This window comes from Triplophysa dalaica, chromosome 17 (assembly GCF_015846415.1).
Source record: "Triplophysa dalaica isolate WHDGS20190420 chromosome 17, ASM1584641v1, whole genome shotgun sequence".
Taxonomy (NCBI): domain Eukaryota; kingdom Metazoa; phylum Chordata; class Actinopteri; order Cypriniformes; family Nemacheilidae; genus Triplophysa; species Triplophysa dalaica.
In genome coordinates, this window is record NC_079558.1 from 20,741,461 (window position 1) to 20,761,784 (window position 20,324).

The 20,324-nt window shown below is 39.0% G+C and overlaps 1 protein-coding gene across 3 annotated transcripts; it reads left to right on the forward strand.

The window, feature by feature from the left end:
• Positions 1 to 1,321: 1,321 nt before the first annotated feature.
• On the forward strand, positions 1,322 to 16,522 carry c17h10orf90 (chromosome 17 C10orf90 homolog). Of its 3 annotated transcripts, none has more exons than XM_056770959.1 (11): positions 1,322 to 1,408; positions 1,657 to 2,237; positions 4,652 to 4,724; positions 7,453 to 7,541; positions 8,958 to 9,927; positions 10,821 to 10,964; positions 11,471 to 11,568; positions 12,655 to 12,796; positions 13,267 to 13,330; positions 14,620 to 14,737; positions 16,182 to 16,522. In XM_056770959.1, the coding sequence occupies exons 2-10, from the start codon at positions 1,665 to 1,667 to the stop codon at positions 14,735 to 14,737; spliced, it is 2,271 nt and encodes a 756-aa protein (XP_056626937.1). In that variant the 5' UTR covers positions 1,322 to 1,408; positions 1,657 to 1,664; the 3' UTR covers positions 16,182 to 16,522. The 3 variants fall into 3 exon arrangements, with proteins under 3 accessions (XP_056626937.1, XP_056626935.1, XP_056626936.1); XM_056770957.1 differs by having other exon boundaries at positions 14,620 to 14,733; XM_056770958.1 differs by having other exon boundaries at positions 4,655 to 4,724; positions 14,620 to 14,733.
• The last annotated feature ends 3,802 nt before the right edge of the window (positions 16,523 to 20,324 follow it).

A 20,324-nucleotide genomic window follows, 5' to 3' on the forward strand; every position in this document is an offset into this window, starting at 1 on the left:
TATGTTATTCTAAGCAAAGTTGTCTCAGTCCACAGGGACCCACAGGAAACTAAAGAGCTGGTGTAATTATTGTAATAATGTGGGTCAGAATCAGTAACCTCTGGGAACTGCGACAGCTCTGTCTCGCATAGAAAGAAGAAAAATCTCTGATAAAGGGGTGAACTATTAGCTTTATTCACATTTACAGTACAGCTGACATGAGTTGACAGTGTGCGAACATTTTCACAATACAACTAAGTCCAATTACTTTCCACTATAGTACTGAAGTGATGCTGGCGGCTGTTCTGAAACTTCATCATGTTAAAGTTTTGTGTCGGTTGAATAATTTGAAATTCAGAAGACTTCACCAAGTCTCCACTTGTTAATCATATGAGCTTATTGGTTATCTTTTACTCTCTGTCTTTCCTTCAGGTCAAAGGACTATTTTTAGGATTGGGAAGAAAAAGAACAGGCGTCTTATTTACAGAAACGCGGCAGTCAGCCTAACATATGTTTACTTTCGTTTGCCTTCTTGGTCTTGAGAGATCATGTGGGTGGCCCTGATACAAACATCAACAAGCGTCCTCATCATCTGCTTCGGCTCCCTGAAGCTCTAATCACCCAACAGCTCATGCGATCACATGCCCTGCGCCAAACCACACCGCACAACGATACTCTGTGTTCAATGTCATGCATGTAAACCCAATCTTTGGAAACGGGACTAAAAAAATGTTTTCTGAAGGAAATGCAGGGGGTGTTTGCCAAAGTTTTTCAACGCTTAACTCGACAGACACAGATAATACCTCAAAGTGTGTGATCTGATACGTTGTTCTTCCGAGAAATCAGATCTACAATTTTCATCTGGCACATGATAAAACAGGCGAAGAAACTCATGGACTTCAAAGCTGCGATATGTCATAGAGACTTGAGGTTGAGCTCTTATGTTTTGGGCTTGTGAATGGTACGGGCATGCCCTGCTCATATGCTGATGTTAATATATAGTTAACAGTTTTCCTTACAGAGAGGAAAATCATTGTATCGTAAATATCATTACAATGTATGCAGATCCATTCTGTTTGCAAATAATATGATTGAGTCGGTTTTACTTTGTTGTCAAAGTAATCTGCAGATATCTTGTTCCAGACACATGTGAAAATGTTTTGTGTAAAACGACTCAAGCTGAGATGTCTAAGTGGTAAAGGGAAAATTTGCTGGTTGCAAGCATTTTTAACACACAAACACATCCACGCACACACTGGCTCTGAAACATAGACTTGTTCTGTAAGGCTTTTGTTCTTTGAGACCAGCGCACACACATTTATAGTTAAGGCTGAGCAGAGACAGCGCCAGTGACCCTCTTCAGACGACTGCGGGAGAGCTGAAACCGTCTGATATCGCTGTTGCTTCCTGAAATTTGATTGTGATGCAGGTAAACATGGTTCTGTTAACAGTATGTCATCTGAAACTTGTTGTATATAATGCCTTAAGATTCCCTTCATTTAAAGTTTCTATCTTTGTTTACACATAGGTTTTGTTTGAAGAATTTGTTTGTTATTATTGGAAAATAAGTATCCATTGTACTACACCAAACATCTCAATTTAGAGCTTAACTTGAATGTTGCTGCAAGTGTCAAAGGTACAAGATTTCTCATGTAATTGTCTTTGTAAATTCTCTAGACTTTCATATGGAGGATTTGAAATCCGAGGGCTGGAAACGGCTACTTATCCCCCACTGTGCGGCCGGAACAAACAGCACGAATCTCCTTCGCAGATCCTCATCATGGAGGAGCCCCAAAGAGCCGGGTTATTACGAGGGCCCTGTGGCGCAGGTAAATAGGCCCTCTCGCGCAGCTCGTCCACAGAGCTGTATTGAAGGTGGCACGGCGGATAAATGGCTTCAGACTCTGGAGAGGATCCAGTCTCGTCCACTTCTGAGACAAAAAACACCTTTTGTGGACAAGACTGTTTCAATGCCAGCTCTGCCGAATGAGATGACTGGAGGTAATTCAGGTAGAAAGGGAACCCCCCACGTCTGTCCCAGTCTGGGTGAGATCTCAGTGGGTAGTCTGGAGTTCCTGGAGACTAGAGGAAGGTCGGAGAGGAGCAATACGGTACACGTTAAACCCAGTCCTAGTACAGAGAGAGCTCAATTCTGTTCTCTCGCTCCGGTTCACTTCGGGTGGCTGCCCATAGAAAGGCACGTGATATTGACGGACATCTCTAACAACGGCTATCGCCATGACAACAGCGGGTATCAGGTAAGTACCAGAAATTGAGAATAGGGTACAACTGTATGTCTGCAGTATGCACAATATAAAAAAAAATATTTCTGAATTGCATCGTACTAAATGTGCAAAGTTAATTTTCAATGTAGTTTGGGAGTAATATTCTATCCCACAATGCAATGCGCTCTTCTTTACTTTCCATTTATTAGTGTGATGATTGAACAGCGTACATCATGTTTGCTTGGCATGTTAAAATATATTTTTATGGAAAATGGAATATGTAGTGTTACTTTATGTATTTCATAGATGAAAACCGGATGGTACTTACTGATTTGAACACAATGAAATGAGGTCATGTGATGACAATGAGGCTTTAAAACATCTTCCTTTTATGGACATTCTCCTTCCTCAAAATAACACTTTCTCAAGAAAATATTCAAATCCAGTGTACTTTTCCTAATGTATTAAGTAAACAGTAAGATATAATGTAAGGTTTCACATGGTGCGTTTTAAAGAGATAAGATATGATGTATTGTGCCGTACGTTAACACGAATTTCTATCCAAGCGTTGCCGAACATGAAGATTTTAGATGACTTCCTCGATGGTTGGAAAGCGTCCCTTGATAACGGCTTATCTGCTCGAAGAAAATTGTGCTTGCCGTGTGTTCCGACTATCAGGAATTCACTAAACCACTTACATTCAACTCTCATTTTTACAAATTAGGATGCTTTAAAATGAAAATAAGATTAAACGTGTCATAAAAACACATTTGTAGGAGCGTCTCAGTAGAGCGCAACATATTGCAAAAACCTCGCTTTTAAACTTTATCTGAAAGCTCAGAGAGATGAAGTCCTCTACAGTGCAGATAAATGCGTTTAAAACCACTTCTGTACGCTGCGCAACAATTACTCTCTCGCTCGTACCGGGAGGAAATCCAGCCAATGAACAGGGGAGCTTTCAGACCTGATTTACCTTAGTGCCCACCGATGCCATAAAGCCAGAGAGAAAAACGTACACCATTGAATGGAGGCAGAGAGAAATATCTGGATGACTGACAAGCACATGAAGTTCGACGGGCGCTGCATCAAGCGATGGCTATAAAACAGCTCTGTCAGCAGGTGCTTAGACTCATTCTGAGCAGGTTTTGGAGAAAAAAGATCCAAGCACGTCAGAGCCAACAACAGGATCAGTGCTGCAGGGCTCAGGAGATACAGGAACAGAGGCTTTAGAAATGAAGAATGCTTTGCATTTAAAGATACGGAAGCGTTTGGGGCATTTTCCATATTTCTTCATCTTTTTGACATGATGGCATCCCAAAATGTAGTCGGAGAAGCTCAAGTTGCCATTTCTAACTCGTAATAGTTAATTGAGCGTGTGCACAAATAAAAATCAGTAAAACACAGTTTACTGTCTACTTATCTTTTGACAACAGCGAGCATCTAAAAATGATTTGTAACGTGTAATGCTTTTAGGTGCAATTTAACGGGTAATGTCAGTTTGACATCATGTCACTTTAACCCAAGACTAGAATGTGAAGTAACCTGCAGTTTCATGGTTTAAACAGAGATGGCGATAGAAAGGCAAAATGAAAGGTTGTCAGCTGTTAACAAACTGATAAGGAAATGATTTACAGAAAATGCAAGTCATTTTTTATAAAAGAAAAAAAAGATATCAAGTTGACGTATAACACTGGATAGGCCGAAAACCTTTTAACATTTTTAGACATTCTAAAATCTTATCTTGTGGCTTAATGGAGCAATGTTAAGATATCAGCAGCATCTAGTGGTGAGGTTGTGAATTGCAACCAACGGCTGACCCCACCGCTCACTTCTCCCTTTCAAAGGATTACGGTGGCTGACACAGCTCAAAGATGTTGACACGTTTTTGCTTATTTGCCGGAGGAGATAACATTTATGAAACACACTCCGTAGAGTTTGTCCGTTTAGGGCTACAGTAGAAACAACATGACGAATTCCATCTAAAGGGGACCCGCGGAGTTTGTAAATAGAAATAGATCATTCTAAAGTAATAAAAACACAACGCTTCATTATGTAAGCTCTTTATACACCTCCGAACACATAGTTATGTGTATAATATTGCATCTCTGTCAATAGATCCTCCAAAAAATTTCACACTGGTCCTTTAAAAGGGAAGTGAGCAATTGTTTGCAATTCTCAACCTCACTGCTAGATGCTACTACAACTCACACAATGATCCTTTAAGTGGACATATAACGATAGATGGGACATATTTACCAATATTTTAAAAGGTTATCTTCTGTCTTCAATGTCCAAAAATTTTTGGGAATGATTTGTGTTCAACACACGTAGATCGGTAGAGATGAGAATTGTTTCAATAATGGCACACAGAACTGAATCCTCCAAATGCATTTCTCACATAAATGATGTATAGATTTATGATCTATATTGTGTTTGTTTTCTCTCAGCAGAAGCTGAAGTCTCCTATTACTCCAGTGTTGCTCAGCACTCCTGCCAAACTCAAGGGATCAGGAACAAATGGTGCGTAATGACAAAGTTGCGAGACGCCATGTAAAATTTATCAATGAACTGCTTGGCGAAGGACATTCTAGCGAATTCAGGTACCGAGGAGGTGTCAGACGCCTATGATTTATGTGTGGAGCTTTGGGTTTCACACAACAGCACTGAGAAATACAATCAAATGGAAATTTTCAAATAAATGAATTCATTTTCTTGTCTAATGCAATAATCCAAGTAGTGCATATAAAATAGTATTAAAGGACACAGAATAACTGAGAAGAACGGGATGAAATATTGTTTCTTTCTGAGTTGGTTGTGTTTGAGTATAGACCACCATGGCTTGTGTTTATGATGCTGTGCTAGGATCAGTAAATGACTCTTTCATCTGTGGAACACAAAAGCAGATTTTCGAGAAATTGGAGTCGGGCAAAAAGCAGTGTTTTGGTGTCTGTCTCTTCCGGTGGTTCCCTCTGTGTGGTCATAATCTCGGTCCTCCTGCTGTCTGGGGATCTCACGGTTCTGTCGGTGGGTGATGAGCGTATAATGATGCTGCTACAGCGTAACGTTAATCACCGCGGTAAGAGCAGGACCGAGTTTGGGGAATGAGGGACGGCAGTGGTGCAGAAAACAGAGGCGCTGTCCCATGAGTGTTTATAAGAGAAGTGAAGGTAGATGTGTGGCTTTCCCCTGAGCTCCGGTCGGGGCTTTAGTCCATCAGTACAGATGCGGAGTGATTTTGGGTCAATAACTCCATGTTGCCTGTCTTTCAGAAGCTCACTCACCGTGTCCCCAGATCACCTGCCTAAATCTCTCAAACCGGATTAAAATGATGTCAAGTTAGTGGCAAGTATCGATTGTTGGTGTGCAACGTGTCTGCAATACAAAGGGCTCTTTTAGGTTTTACCGTTGGGGGATTTAAGCCCGAAAGAGAGATCACAAAAAAATAAAATTGTCATCATTTATTCACTCTCTAATTGTTCAAAGTTGTTTCAGCGACATCGACAAACAAACATTATGTTGACTGGACTAAACTTCCAGTAGACCTGTGTGAAGAATCTATAACTGTTGAGTAGTTTTATTTTTATTGAATAAAATGAATATACAGAACAATTAAATATTAATGTTTATATAAATTAAGTGTAAATAGAAAAGACTAAACACAAACCGGAAGTTAACTTTGGACCAGCGCGTCGGAAGAAACGTCTAAATGACTCTTCCTTCAGTGGAACACAAAAGAAGATATTGTGAGAAATGTATTATTTTGCTGATATTTCCCCGATATTTAAGCATTTTCCGTAACCTAGTGTCAGTTTTCTAATATCGGATTCACCGATAAACGCCGCCATCTTGTGGCCGTTTTGAGAATTGCGAGCAGGACCGCCATTGCAGCGCAGCGTTACTCTTGTTACCACAATAACACAGCAAGTTACTTGCAACTTACTTGCTTTTCTGAAATGAATCAACTTTATTTAACAATACAGCCATTTATTCACAAATGAGATGAGCATCACAATTGTCTAATATATCTAGTTTATGCACACAAATATTTTCACATCTGCTTACGTTTGTGATCACAGTGCTTTGTTAAACAGTATTCATTAGGACTTAATGATATATGGCACACATTTACTTGAAGATTTGTTTAGAAAGACCAATATTTTCAATGCTTCTTCCATTAAAAGACGCAATCCGTTCACTTATACATAATAATATCTGTATCGGTTATAAAAACTCAATATCAATCGATCACTAGTTTTGTGTTCTTGCAATGGAAGTCAATGGGGTTCAATGTAGTTTGATTATCAACATTTTTCTAAATATCTTATTCTGATTGAATTTTCATTGTTGAGAGTACTATCCGTTAAGAATGGACGTACTCTAAACATCCATACAACTACAAACTATAACTTGAAAAACAAACTATTTATACACAGATTATATTTGTTGACTTTTTAAAATTGGTCTTGTTTAAAGCAGAATCATTTTGTTCGATTTATCTTTTAAAAAAGATTGAAATCTGTATGCTCCCAATCATTTCCCTTATTCATAAAATATAATAAAGCGTCTCAATCTTCATCAGGCACTTAGTTTATCTTGATTCTTTGATATTTTTTATTTTGCACCTATTGAAGACAATTTGTATGTGCTTTCATTTCCTACTTTTGTAAAACAAGAAACGAATTGGATTTGCTCTGATATTGTATGTAAACATACAAAAAATACTGATGAAGAAACTATCAGATTGCTGTGCCATATACATGTGCTCATCTCATAAAATAAATTATTAGGACATGATGAATGTAGGAAGGCAGCACAGTACCTGACAAACAAGAGCTGAGAATCACACAAAACAGAGAGCATGCTGGGTAAATAGCTGCCTGTCAGGTGCTGGCTGCCAGCGTGCTGCACGATTACCTCCCTGGAAAACACAGATGAGAAATAGTTCACTTGCCACTTTAGCTGTCAGGTGATGCTGTGACCACGTCTCCATGGCAACATCACCACAGAGCGATCCATCACATCTTTCTGTCTCTCTGTTTTTCTGTCTCGCCGACACGTGTGAGTGATACAGGTGAAGGTGATGTAAGCAGACTTCTGTTGACAGTGTAAACACACAGCAGGAAGGGTGGAATTCTTATGACTGTATTTACACTGGAACATCATGGACGTGGACACTTAGCTTCGCTAGCCTAGGTATTGCCATTATAACTTTTCTCATCCTGAAAATATTTTTTGTTTCTTTAAACAGGAAGAGAACCCGAGCAAAGTGTCAGACCTGACTCTGTAGGCTTCAGATATTGGAAGACACCTGTAAAGCCGTTATACAGCCATCATCAGGCGAGTACAGTTTGTGATGTTCAATGATAGTTTTGATGAGTTCTTAAAAGTATAGATTACATTTAAGTGATCGGTTTGGTATGGATCGCTAAATGACAAATCTTTGCTCTGGTTTATTCAAGCATGTTCCTGATCTGTACACACATTCATCTGAGCACATTTGATCCGAACGCTGCATGTGTTGTTTTGACATCGGATCAATTTATTCTCTTTGTACATATTTTTTGTACCCAACTGCTGTGTCTGTTCAATGTTCAGTTTATGGGCTTCACGCTCCACACTCTCTCTCTCTATATTTTCTCTATTTTTTATTCTCCATCTTTCCGTCGAAATCTTTTATCACTGCTATGCTAATGAGATATTGTGGGATAGAGGAAACTTCGAAGTAAAACAGATCTCTTAGACAGATTGAAACTGGAGCACTGGATTGAACGCAGGGTGAGGATTGGGGACAGAAGATGCCATCGAGGAGAAAACAACTTCTCTGTTTCAATCTGCAGACATCCTTCATCATTAGAAATGAGTGAAATTTGATGAGTTCTCATCTCAGTTGTGTATTAACTTAATCTCGGATGTTTCTCCAAAACTGAGAAACAAATGAGTAAATTGTTGAAATGCATGAAGGGTGTGGAGGTGTAAAATGAATGTAGATTAAAGAGGTCAAATAATCTGGATTTGAGTAAATGTGATGAGAAATGTTTGAGTTCATATTGAGATCTTCAATAATATTGAGCTCAGTTTGAGACACTGTTGACATCTCCCACACACTGCCAAGTATTTTCGTTTGCGGCAATCGCGGTACACAATTCATGTCATTCGCATCGCCTTTCACCATCTATTTGCGTCTTTTTATTGAGTTTGTATCTAATTTACTTCGCAAATCGCTTAAATCACGTTTGGAGACAGTTGTCAGAGTCTTTTTCTCAGAAGAAATATCTGAGACACAGATGAGATTTCAGCAGAAGTTTCCATCGCCCTCCTTTTAATCTCATTAATGTTTCTGACTTTTAAAAGTGTATTTAGGGCATCCTTAAAGTCCCAGTGAAATAAAAAATGACAATTCTTATTTTTTTATGAAATGTTGCAGCGTTTATAGTAAATAGTTTATCTATGCGAGTCATTCTTTTGTGAAAAATACCGCACCAAGCTCTCTGAAAGCATTCACATCACAGATTAAAACTCAACTGCGTTCCTTGTGATATAATAATGCACTGCCTCGAGTAACTTAATGGAACGTAACCGAATCGGCCCCTCGAATTTCCCCAAACCGATGCGGTTGCTACGGTAACCACCAAACCCTTACGCTTATCATGTGGATTTTAAAAACGTTGTGTGTGCAGGAGGCAGCGCCAACCTCTTTTGTCCTCACAAAGGCCAAATTGAAGGGATTTCATGTGATTTTCTCTTTGTCCTCAGGCCTCTGGATCCGTCAGCTCAGAGGGAGGTAGAAACGGATCAGAGATTTGGAATCCAGCGGCCAATTTCACCAGCACGTTCCGGTTTCCTGAAACCAGCGAGCCAGCTTCCAAACGGCCCACTCACCGGCGCGGAAGCGTGCCAGAGTCGCCGTCTATCGGCTGTGCGCGTAAATTCAGTTCTTCTATATCGTCCATCACCATCACATCAAAGAAGGTCACACGTTCTTGCAGTCTTCCAGACACAAGTCGTCCAATGGCGATGAACGATCGGCCCACCGTCTCTCCGGGTGGTCTCTCTACGCCCGTCCCGCCACACAGAAAAGCCCTGGTGGTTAAAGTCACTGAACAGAGGACGAGCATCACAACTACCCCCAGGGCGAACGCTTTAGAACACAACACAGATCACAAAGGTTACGAGCACCCCGTGGTACTGCGGAGAAAGGCGTCCATTGTGAAAATGGTCGAGCAGACGGAGCGTTTCAGAGGAGGACAGCCCGATACGACAAAAACAGCACAATACAGACATAGTTATACTGAAGGACTCAATGAGACTGATGCCATCAAACACGTCTGTAGATCTGGAGTCGATACTAAGGTCAATCCGGCGTTGTTAAACCAATCTGTTTCTGTATCTATACAGCCGGGAAGAAACCAGTGGAGGTCTAGTGCGGTCCATCACAGATCTAGCGTGTCTCTTCCTCTTAACAACCCCAATGACAGTCGTACAATTGCAGAGAAGTACGAGACACCTCGAAGGCCTCTTAGCTGTGATGCTGGCCTGTTTAACCACACAGTTCCAACATTTCACAACAAGAGCCCTCCGTGTCCCCAGAAGACAAATATTCACCTTGTTAGTTCTCGTGAAGCGGAAGAGAACGGCGGATTTGTCTCCAGCACGGGGAGTCTGGATGGCCTCATCCCAGATCCTGTTTTAGGAATCAAACCTCTGACTCTATTAAAAGTTCCAGGTACTTTGGAAAGCTCCGGGCATTCACGTGCACACGCACTATAACAGTCCACGCTGCGTTTCTTTGATGTATAATAGACGTGTGGTATCGTGTGAGAAGGAGAGACGTTTTAATCGAAACTCGTGTTTCTTGCTTTCTCCGGGTCTTTGGATTTTTCTCTCTGTCTCTCATTTTCACATCTATTCATTTTCCCACGCATCTCTTCACATGCATAATCCATTTCCAGCCTGATTTCAATACTAGCGTCGAGCTTCTATGGGAATTCAGAGCAGCCAAACAGGGCGAATAAATCTGACAGCACAAACGCACACATTGTTTTTTGGTCTAAATGAGGACGTGCTGAAAATATTTGTCGTTTTTACGTAATGTTCATTGCAGTGACTACAAACTACACCTAAAGGAAAACGCTTTGTATATTTTAAGCAATATGAAAGTGATTTGCTCAGGATACTTCGTTCCTGAGGTGTAGTTATGTGAAATGACTCTACTGGGTTTTTTAAACTTTTATAAAAAATAAGTGAAAATATATTAATCCTTAAAACAAGTTATATTTTACGGGCTTTTAGGCCTTATTTTGGACAGGACAGTAAGAGCGGACTGGAAAGTGTTGGGGAGATAGGGGAGCAAAATTGTTCACCTTGAGCGTGACACAAAATTGTTTGTGTTTATAAAAGTTTGTTTTCTTTCTCACCCCATCGGCACATTTCTAATTTCAAGCATCTCTAGAAAGATTATTTGCTGAAGGGACGAGAAAAACAATCTCATCTCACACAGTTTTGATTCTTGAGCGAATGTTTAGTTGTGCATTTTGAAGAGAAAGCTTATGAGAATGATTTATAATTTAAGCTATTGGTTATGATGTATTAGGAAATGTTATTGTCTTGTGTTTTCAGATGATTCGCCTCTTCCCACCGCACACGCTGTTCTAGCGCTGAACGCCGCCGCCGTTATCGCAAACATCAAGCTGCTAACCCGACACAAACAGAAACACAACACAACAACAGAAACACAAACATCATCACACGCATCAGCTGCAGGTTCTGTATACCTCATCACATCATCTCTTTGTGCTCTTCAGATTTCTCCTAAACAACTCTAACATTATATAAAGTTTAGTGTGATTTTATATAGATGTACAGACTCTGCATATTACTTTGCACGTTCAAAAAATTGTCTCTTCATTACGGTGAATACAAACATAGCTGCTCAGCATGAAGTGACATGCTAGAGGATTGTGTGTCCACAGCTTTCTAAAAGCTTAAAGCCCATTTTTATTCTTGACGGCACCACGGTGCACATGGCAGAGGAAAGAAATTATTTATTGAGAGCGAATGTGGGATTAATGGGAATGCCAAAGCGGAAGCAGATCTGAACACCTGACATCAGCGTCTGACGTAGGCCTACTTGTGTGTAACTGGGGGAAATCCACGTTGACATGTTCGGGAAATTGTGTTTTTGTTTTTTTGTCTTGGTTGTATCAGTTGTATTTCTCAATGTGTTCAAGTATCATGCACATCATGAGTTATTTTCATGTGTTTAACAGATGAGGGAATAAACAATGGTGGCGGAGAGACCGGCGGCGATGGACGAAACCAAACTCTGGTTTGCTTTGGATCTGAAGATGCTCCTTTATCATTGAGAGTGAGTTGTGAATTCATTATTATCATAGTTTCTCTGTCATTGCTCAGGAGACTGATATCTGCAGTGCATCGCGAATAGTCCATAACACAAAGACTCTTGATACTATTGAGATGAAAGGGAATGCTGACAGACAGCCTTTTTCAGAAATTATAGCGTTCTTCAGCTTGAGCAAACATTGATTTTCCGTTTGGTGTCACCGATGCAGAAATTATACAGTGCCGATTTAATAAAGTTCTCAGAGGAGTTTTTTATTTAAGCACTTAATCTTCTGCGCACACAGCTCTGGAAATAAGTCCATTTCAAAATAATTTAAAGTTTTTCTCAAATGATTATTTGTAGGTGTGTTTAATTGATCATTGATTGAGCTAAAATGATCATTTCTGTTTCACTTTGTGAACTAGTGACAAAATCTCTCCCAAATTTTATTACAAAATATTGTTTTATTTGCAAAAAAATAAGAGACTATTTCAGAGACTGTTTATCTGTTTTAAAATTCAATATTTAAAGGTTTGCGTTTAGGTGAAATGATCATTTCTGTTTCAATCTTGGAACTACTACAAATATTTTACCAAATTTTATAATAAAAATCTATCTTCTGTTTGCATTTATTTGGAGAAAATGAAAAGTGGAGAACAGGTGAAAATAACAGAAAAGATGCTGTGTATCTTACTGAAAAGAAAACAAGTTCAGATTCACTTTTAAGCAATACAGCAGGAAAAGTACAAAAATATATCCTTTTAATGTGATAAGCTGGATTTTTATGACAGTTTTCATGTGTCTTGTCATGCTGTCTTTCACTTTGCTGTTTGATACTTTTAATTCAGTCCTGAGGTTTGATTTAGTTGAAATTCAAAACAGTTGAAATTGAACTGAAATGAGCACAATTCATCTAGAAATTATGATTTCGACCGAAAATGTGAAATGAGAAACTGTAATGGCCAAAAAGTATGCTGTGAAAAAGATCTCCATGGTTCTTATTTTTGATCTTTTATTTAAGAAATTCAATAAAAATCTACTATAGGCCTAAATCCCCTTTTTTCATACACACAAGCGTGTTGATCATACACATATCGTGACTCTGTGCAGGAGGCTTTAGTCCTTAGACGGCCTGATTTCATCCAGCGCTCACAGGCTAGAGTTCAGGCCATGGAGAGGAGGTCGCAGGAGAGGCAGAAAACCTTCAGCTCACCTCACAGACCTGAGGCGACCTCCAGCCAACATCAGGAAGGTATTCAGTACATCAGTGAACACTACAGTAGTTAGAGACGTCACGCTAATTGTTATTTTATTGCACATTGTTTTAAGTACTTAATATCCCAAGAGATCTTAAGAATTCAGAAATCACAGCAGGAACCTCTGAGAGAAAATATCAGCTCTTAATAGTTAGAAGCGCGTGTTAAAATTTAGGATCTCTCGCCCCTTTGTGGACGTTCTGTGAAACTACAGAACTGGACACTGACATGGCAATATTTTATCAATTTTTTTTTACCAAACCCACCTTTCAGAAATTTGCATAATAAGCTTAACGATTATCTAAAAAGGCTTTTGTTTAGACATCGCTTAATATTTGTTTTTTTCTCAATGTTTTGTAAGGTTTTGCATCATTTTTCATTCGTTTGTTCTTAAAAATCCTTTGGTTTAGAATTAATTTTTATTTCAAACTGCTACTTTAAACTCAAGTGTGTGTGTGTGCTGCAGATAACCTTCTGAAATCTAAAGACAGACGAGTCGGTGGAAAGGATGCAAATCTGAGGTCCAGGAGGTAAATCACATCCACTTTCTGCTATTGACACACCTTATCTCAACACCTCTTCCTTTATTCCACCTCTCTCTTCCTCCTTCTCTCCCTCCCTTTCCCCTTTCTCTCTCGGTCTCTCTCTCGGTCTCTCTCTCGGTCTCTCTCCCTTCTTCTCTCTCTCCCTCTCTCTCTCTCCCCCCTCTCTCTCTCCGCCTCTCTCTCTCCCTCTCTCTCTCTCTCTCTCCCCCTCTCTCTCTCTCCCTCTTTCATTCTCTCTTTCACTCTCTTTCCCTCCCTTTCCCCTTTCTCTCTCTGTCTGACCGTCTGTCTCTCTCTCTCTCTCTCTCTCTCCCCCCCTCTCTCTCTCCCACACTCTTTCTCTCTTTCTCTCTCTTTCCCTCCGTTTCCCCTTTCTCTCTCTGTCTCTCTGTCTGTCTGTCTCTCTCTCTCTCTCTCTCTCCCTTCTTATCTCCCTCTCTCTGTCTGTCTGTCTGTCTGTCTGTCTCTCTCTCTCTCTCTCTCCCTTCTTCTCTCCCTCTCTCTTTCTCTCTTTCACTCTCTTTTCCTCCCTTTCCCCTTTCTCTCTCTGTCTCTGTGTCTGTCTCTCTCTCTCCCCCCCTCTTCTCTCTCTCTCTCTTTCTCTCTCTCTCTCTCTCTCTCTCTCTCTCTCTCTCTCTCTCTCTCTCTCTCTCCCTCTTTCTTTCCCTCCCTTTCTCTCTCTCTTTCCCTCTCTCTCTCTCTCCCTCCCTTTCCCCTTTCTCTCCCCGCCTCTCTCTCTCTATCAGTTTCTTCTCTATTAAAGTTGTTCTGCATGGCCACAGGGGGTTTTCTGGCCTGATTGAGCTTTTCAGCGCTGGTTTGTTTCGTTGCGGTTGAATAAAACTCACCTGATTGGATCTCTTATCCCTGTGTTTCTGAATTAAACCTCCCTGGCGGTCGGCTGGCTGTTTGTGAGCGAATAAACAGATTGTTTACGGGTTTGATTCACTCTGGAAAAGCGTGGCTGTGATGTGAGAATGAAAAACATGAGCACTTATCTCAGATGGGAGCGTAAATACTCTCTGTTCATTTCTTACTTTTTATTCTCATATGTTGTGATCTAATAAAACAGCAACAATGATGTGTTGCTTTATCAAGCTACCTTTGACATTATTTTATAAATGATAAATAAATGATTCCTGCTTTAGTATTTGTGCACCCAAACAAGCAGCCGCATAGCAACAAGCCTCAACATCCTAGCATCATGCTTCTGATCAGTGCTGATTTATATGTGATCTGTAGACTGCAGACTAACCGTGAGATCTGATTGACAGGAATGACCTGCTTCCTGAAGTGAGAAAGAGGAGAGAGGATGAAAGGAGGAAAAAAGAGGAAGAGAAAAAAAAACTGGCGTCTCGAACGAACAGGCTTCGTGTGAAGCTCTTTAAGTAGGTACTTCTTAAACAAAAAAGACAATAGAAGCCATTAGAACCCATTATAAATGTACATTTTATGATGCGTCCGGTGTAGACACGGCGTAAGACCATTTAAGAGATTGAACCAAAACCATAATTAATATTCAAAGTCAAACTTTGATGTTCATTATCTCATTTGATTTCGAGACTTTAGCCTGATGTTTACTGGCAGGGTCACAAATACAGACTGTCAAGTCATTGTTTATATAGTACATTTTAACTTATTAAACAGCACCCTGATAAACTTGAATATGATTGGTCAACTGTAACATAAGTTTTTGAAGTTTGGCTAATGTAAAATATTTTGAGATGTTTGTTCACTTGTCAGTTTAACTGTGTCTGCTAATGTGTTATGAAAAGAGTTGCATGTGCTCGCTCCGGCCACCAGGTGTCACTGTAGATCAGTGTTTCAGTGCTGAACAAATATCATCAAGAGCCTTGTTGTTGGTGCCTCCCAATTCACATACTATCCGTCCTAAATAGTATTCGAAAATATAATTAGAATGTCCCAAATGATAGTAAGCTGAAATGAGTACCCAGATGGTCTACGGTTTCCGGTGAAAATACCGGTGTGAATCTATGGACACTTAACAGCTGATAGTACTACAACTCACCGCGAGAGGGCGGAGTTTAGTGACACTACACTACATTAATCAAAGTAAATAAAAGATGCTTCACTAACAAATGTAAGCATACAGTAGAGCAAACATACAAAATAATAAATGAATAAATACTTAAATGCAAGGAAGAGCTCTACTTTGATGTTCGTGACATTTAAGGATCACAGTGTCATCTAGGCAACAACGGCCACTTCTGTTTCACGTTACTGTGTCCATACAGTCTTGCTACGGACTGAAATGTATGTACTTTCCATAACAAAAACACTATATACTTTAAGGGAATAGTATAAGTAAGCGTATTGGGACGCAGCACGAGTTTGCTTTGACATTCAGGGTCTTTTGTTGTGAGTGTAACACACTAGGACCATCAGCACAGTGCATGTTCATCACATGAGCTCTTGCAAACTATTTTTAAGAGTGTAATGTTAGATTGTTTACTCTTTTTCATTTTTTTAAATTGCCCGGGTAACAAAGTAAAATTAGGGTCTGTGACCATGACCTGTGTTGTAAGTGTGTGTGTGTGTGTGGTTTAAATGCTGTCTGGTTGGCAGTGGTAAAGAGATTCATTTTGTTATGTGTCACACTTAAAAGTACAGAGAGTAAAATCATATTAATTGTGTGTCTGTCATGATAGTGAACACGTCTGAATTTATGATCCTGCAGTCTTTCACTTGTTGTAAGACTTGTGCATGACATGTTGTATTAATTAAGATGTGTTTCAACGTTCAGTCTTCAACTCTTGCTGACCACAGCCGAAGTACATTTGGAGTGCATTTCATGTCTTCCTTTCATTTTTTACAGAAACTTTTGGACCAGGTTTTGCAGCGAGGAAATAACTGACATGGTCTTGGACTCGCTTCTTTTCTCACGCTGGACATTAAAATATATACCGTGACAAGGGTTATAAATGTTTCATTTGTGTTTACTTATAATGAATGTGCGATAAACGTGAATGTCATTGCTATGGTTTCTCTCTGTACGCAGATAACTTAATTCATGGGTAACGATTTGTCTTCATAACTTCTATTTTGGTCACATTTATCAGACTGTGTGGGAGGCCGAGGTTTGCTGTCACAATCTTTACAGCTGCGAATATTATATGTTATGTTTTTTATTTTAAAGTTAATTACTGTACAGATACAGTGTTGGTTACTAAAATAACTATTAAACATTAACATTAAATTGTCTTTGAAAAGATGTTGACTGATTCATTACACTAACTCTATTGTTGATTGAAAGACACTTTTCTTTGAAAGAAGACATACTTTATGATATTAAAACAAAGCAATGCTTTTTTTTTAAGTATGTGTGACTATTTGATGTGTTTTAAGCTAGATTTAACCACTTTAAAGAGTTTTTTAGAGAACAAAATTATCCAAAATATTTGTAAATTTCGACTATTTGAAACTCGCTCTTTGAAACCACCACACAAAACGAACTGCTTGAGAACCAAAATTCACTTTTAAAACACCCCATACTTTCTATACAGTATATGATGAGATTGGTTCCCACATGAGAGAACTCTGTTCTAAAAAATGTCAAAAATCAAGTTTTTTATTGTGTTATCATTGCTTGATTGATATTATTTGGAATGCACAATAAAAAACATGATTTTCGACAATTTTTAAGAGTTATCTCATTTTGGAACTAAACTCTTCATATCAACTTTTCTGTGTGACAACCAGTCCCGGTCTCACTTATATGATAACCTAAAGTCGCATGTGCGAAGGATAATTATGCTTATTTTTCCTTGATTTCTTTAAGGTGGTTCAAGCTTGCAAACAGGAACACGTGACTTTGAAACACACCGAAAGAGAAACAGATTGGTGTTAAAATGCGTCTCAGGCGAGCCATGAGCGTCCAACGGAAAGTGACGTCACTTCAGCTCGCTCCTTCGAAGCCGTACCTGAATATTTCTGGATTGAATTCATTTATAGAATCCAGCTGCCACGTCCATAAATAAGCGAGATCTGTGCGGCCAGAACAAGATTAAGCACTCAGAAGAGAAGTGGCCACCGTATTTAGCTGCGGGCAGTTCACCCTCTCTCAGAGGCAGACCCCTGTCTTATTACATTATGTAGCGTACTGAAAATAAAAGTGTACATTACAGATCCAGTCACCCTCTCTAAAAGCTCAATAGATGAAGAACTCAACCTTTCAAAGATGTTCTTTGAACACTGGAAGAGTCTCGAACGCACATTCCTTTAAGGCCGCATGTTCTTTGGGCTCATTTTGACATCGTCGGCCTCCATCCGCGTCTCTCTGAGCCATTAGCAGCGAGCGAAGGAATTTGACCCCTCGTCAATAGGAATGCATAACTTATAGAGTTTGCGCTGATGCAAACTGAAAGAAGCTTTTGTCTCATGTCTGAAGGGACAGAAGGAATGGCACATGTGCCTGCTAACAATGCTCGTGAGGAAATGCTCGAATGTGAGGAAACTTCAGCAAAACGATATGCACGCACTGGGACATACTAACAGGAAGTGGAAGTGGCCGTTGTTGCCTAGACAACCTTGTGACCAATAATTCAGTTATTTTATTTTATTACGGCAGTGGACCGCCACTAAACTCCGCCTACTCGCTGAGAGTTGTGGGTAATATTAGCCGTTAGAGTGTGCACTTTTCTAATTTCTACCCATTTGGGGATCTTTGGAATATCTTTTCACCATACTACGATTTGGGACGTATTAATTCAATTTTCGAATACTGTTTAGATTTAGGACGGATAGTATGCAAATTGGGACACTTGGGAGCGCGTGCATGCGACAGGAAGGAAGAGAGCAAGTCTGTCCGATGTCTTAAAAATGCCAAAAGGCAGTGCGCCCACACCAGCTTGATTACGTATCCCATCATGCATCATGTTCTGGATATGTCTCGCGAGATGTTGCAGAAAGCTTTCCAGTGTACGTTATACTACTACTTTTCAAGGTTAAATCTTTCTTTATTCTATGTTTTGCAAACATGCGTTTTTCTTTTGTTTTTGATACAATACTAATAAAGCCCTATACAAATAAATCTGACTTGACTATATAATTACATATAATTTCATTGTAAAATGTAGTGTTACATATTTTATTGGTGAAAATTGAAGAGTTATGTATTTTGTAAAACTGCTTTTTATCTCATAATTAGAAAACGCCACATTAATTAACGTTACATGTTTGCACTTGCCAAGTTTGTCCCATCGGGTCAGAAACACTACATGCTCACTTGGGATCTTCACACCCACTAGAACACTAGGGCAAAAACAGGAAATACGTCATGCAAGAGGTCAAGTGCAAAGACCCCAAGTGGGGGTATTTGGACGCAGCCTTAGCGTACATGTTGTACACATTTCCAGTGTACATTACACTGCTACTTTTTAAAGTTATATTTTTATTTAATCTACGTTTGGCTAACATATGTTTTGTTTTTTGGCTGCAGCTTTGATACAATACAAATAAAGCACTATAAAAAATAAATCTGACTTGACTTCACTATATAATTAGATATATTATATAATTTCGTAGTAAAACGTAGTGTTACATATTTTATTGGTGAATACTCCAGAGTTTGTAAAACTGCTTTTTATCTCATAAATAGAAACACCACATTATATACGTTATATGTTTGGACTTGCTATGCATAGGGTTGGACATTTTTAAATGTTTGGAGGAAAATTCTTATCACAATGCAACAATTTGTGTAATCAAACTTGCGTTTGTGTTCACATAGTTGTAAAATATGTTTTAGACATAATAGTTGTTTACGCGGAACACTACTCTTGTGTGCCCAGACAGCTTTATTGTAACCAATACTCAATATCTCACATTAGAAATTTAAAAGTATTTTACAATTTCGATAAATTTCAACAATCATATTTGTACATACAAAGTAGAAGTTTTCATTCCTCATTGCCTCTAGTAACAAGCCAAAAGTGACTAAGGAGTGCGTGCAGACAGTTAAATCATTTTAAATATTACATTGTAATTTTAAAATGTGCATTATTTTATTGTTTCTGAAATCAATTCATAAGCAAGTTATAAACTGTAAATTAAGGTGTGGTCTTTTACCTGTAACCCAGGTAAAGTGGAGTTTTCCACAGGTGAATGGCTAGCACAGGTGAGTTTAAAAGTCATCTTTGTGTTTTATTTTTACCTTCAACAGATTCCACAATGACCCTGTTAACCTTCAACAGATCTTGAGGGAATTCCATTCAGCTTTTGATTCCATCAAAAAAGATGAATGAGGCCTTTCTGTCTCTAAACAAAAACAAGTAAAGATTTCAAAAATAAACCATGGGTTTTTTAAAATCGGACTTACTTTCAGTTTATTTTTTGTAAGAGATTTTCAATGAATTTATATGGAAAGTAATTCTAGAATAGAAAGGGTACACATTTTGTAAAGCGACTATACTGAAATATTCTGAAAGGCTGTGACATACTTTAAGTAATACAATTCTTCATTCGTATTCTCTCACTTTTACACGCATTTGTGCTTTAATATTTCATTTAATGGTTCTCTGAGATAAGCTGGAACAGAAGGGTGTGTAAGTGAAGATTTCTGGTTGTTAATATTCTTATTTTTTTCACTGGAGCAGCACAGGCCCAGTCTTTGAGATCAGGACATGTTTTATATGCAATTCTTCTCTCTCTTACAGTTGGATCTGTTTCTCTTGTCTTTTGAAATCTGGGTAACGCAAGAACAGAGTGAAGAAATCCCAAAGTATTTTGCTCTTTTGAGAATTGGGGGCATTTTTGAACTCAAAGCAACACAGCAGATGCCGTTGGATGTTATTTTGTTCATATGTTTTCAGCATGTGCAGTTTGACAAAGACAATTCTGATTAATGTTTACAATATAAAGAGATTTGACTCATTATAAGATGCGGAAAGCATGTTTGCGTTTGACCTTGATCACAAATAAGAATTTGCAATTATGCCTATTGCATAAAAATCTCTCTAAA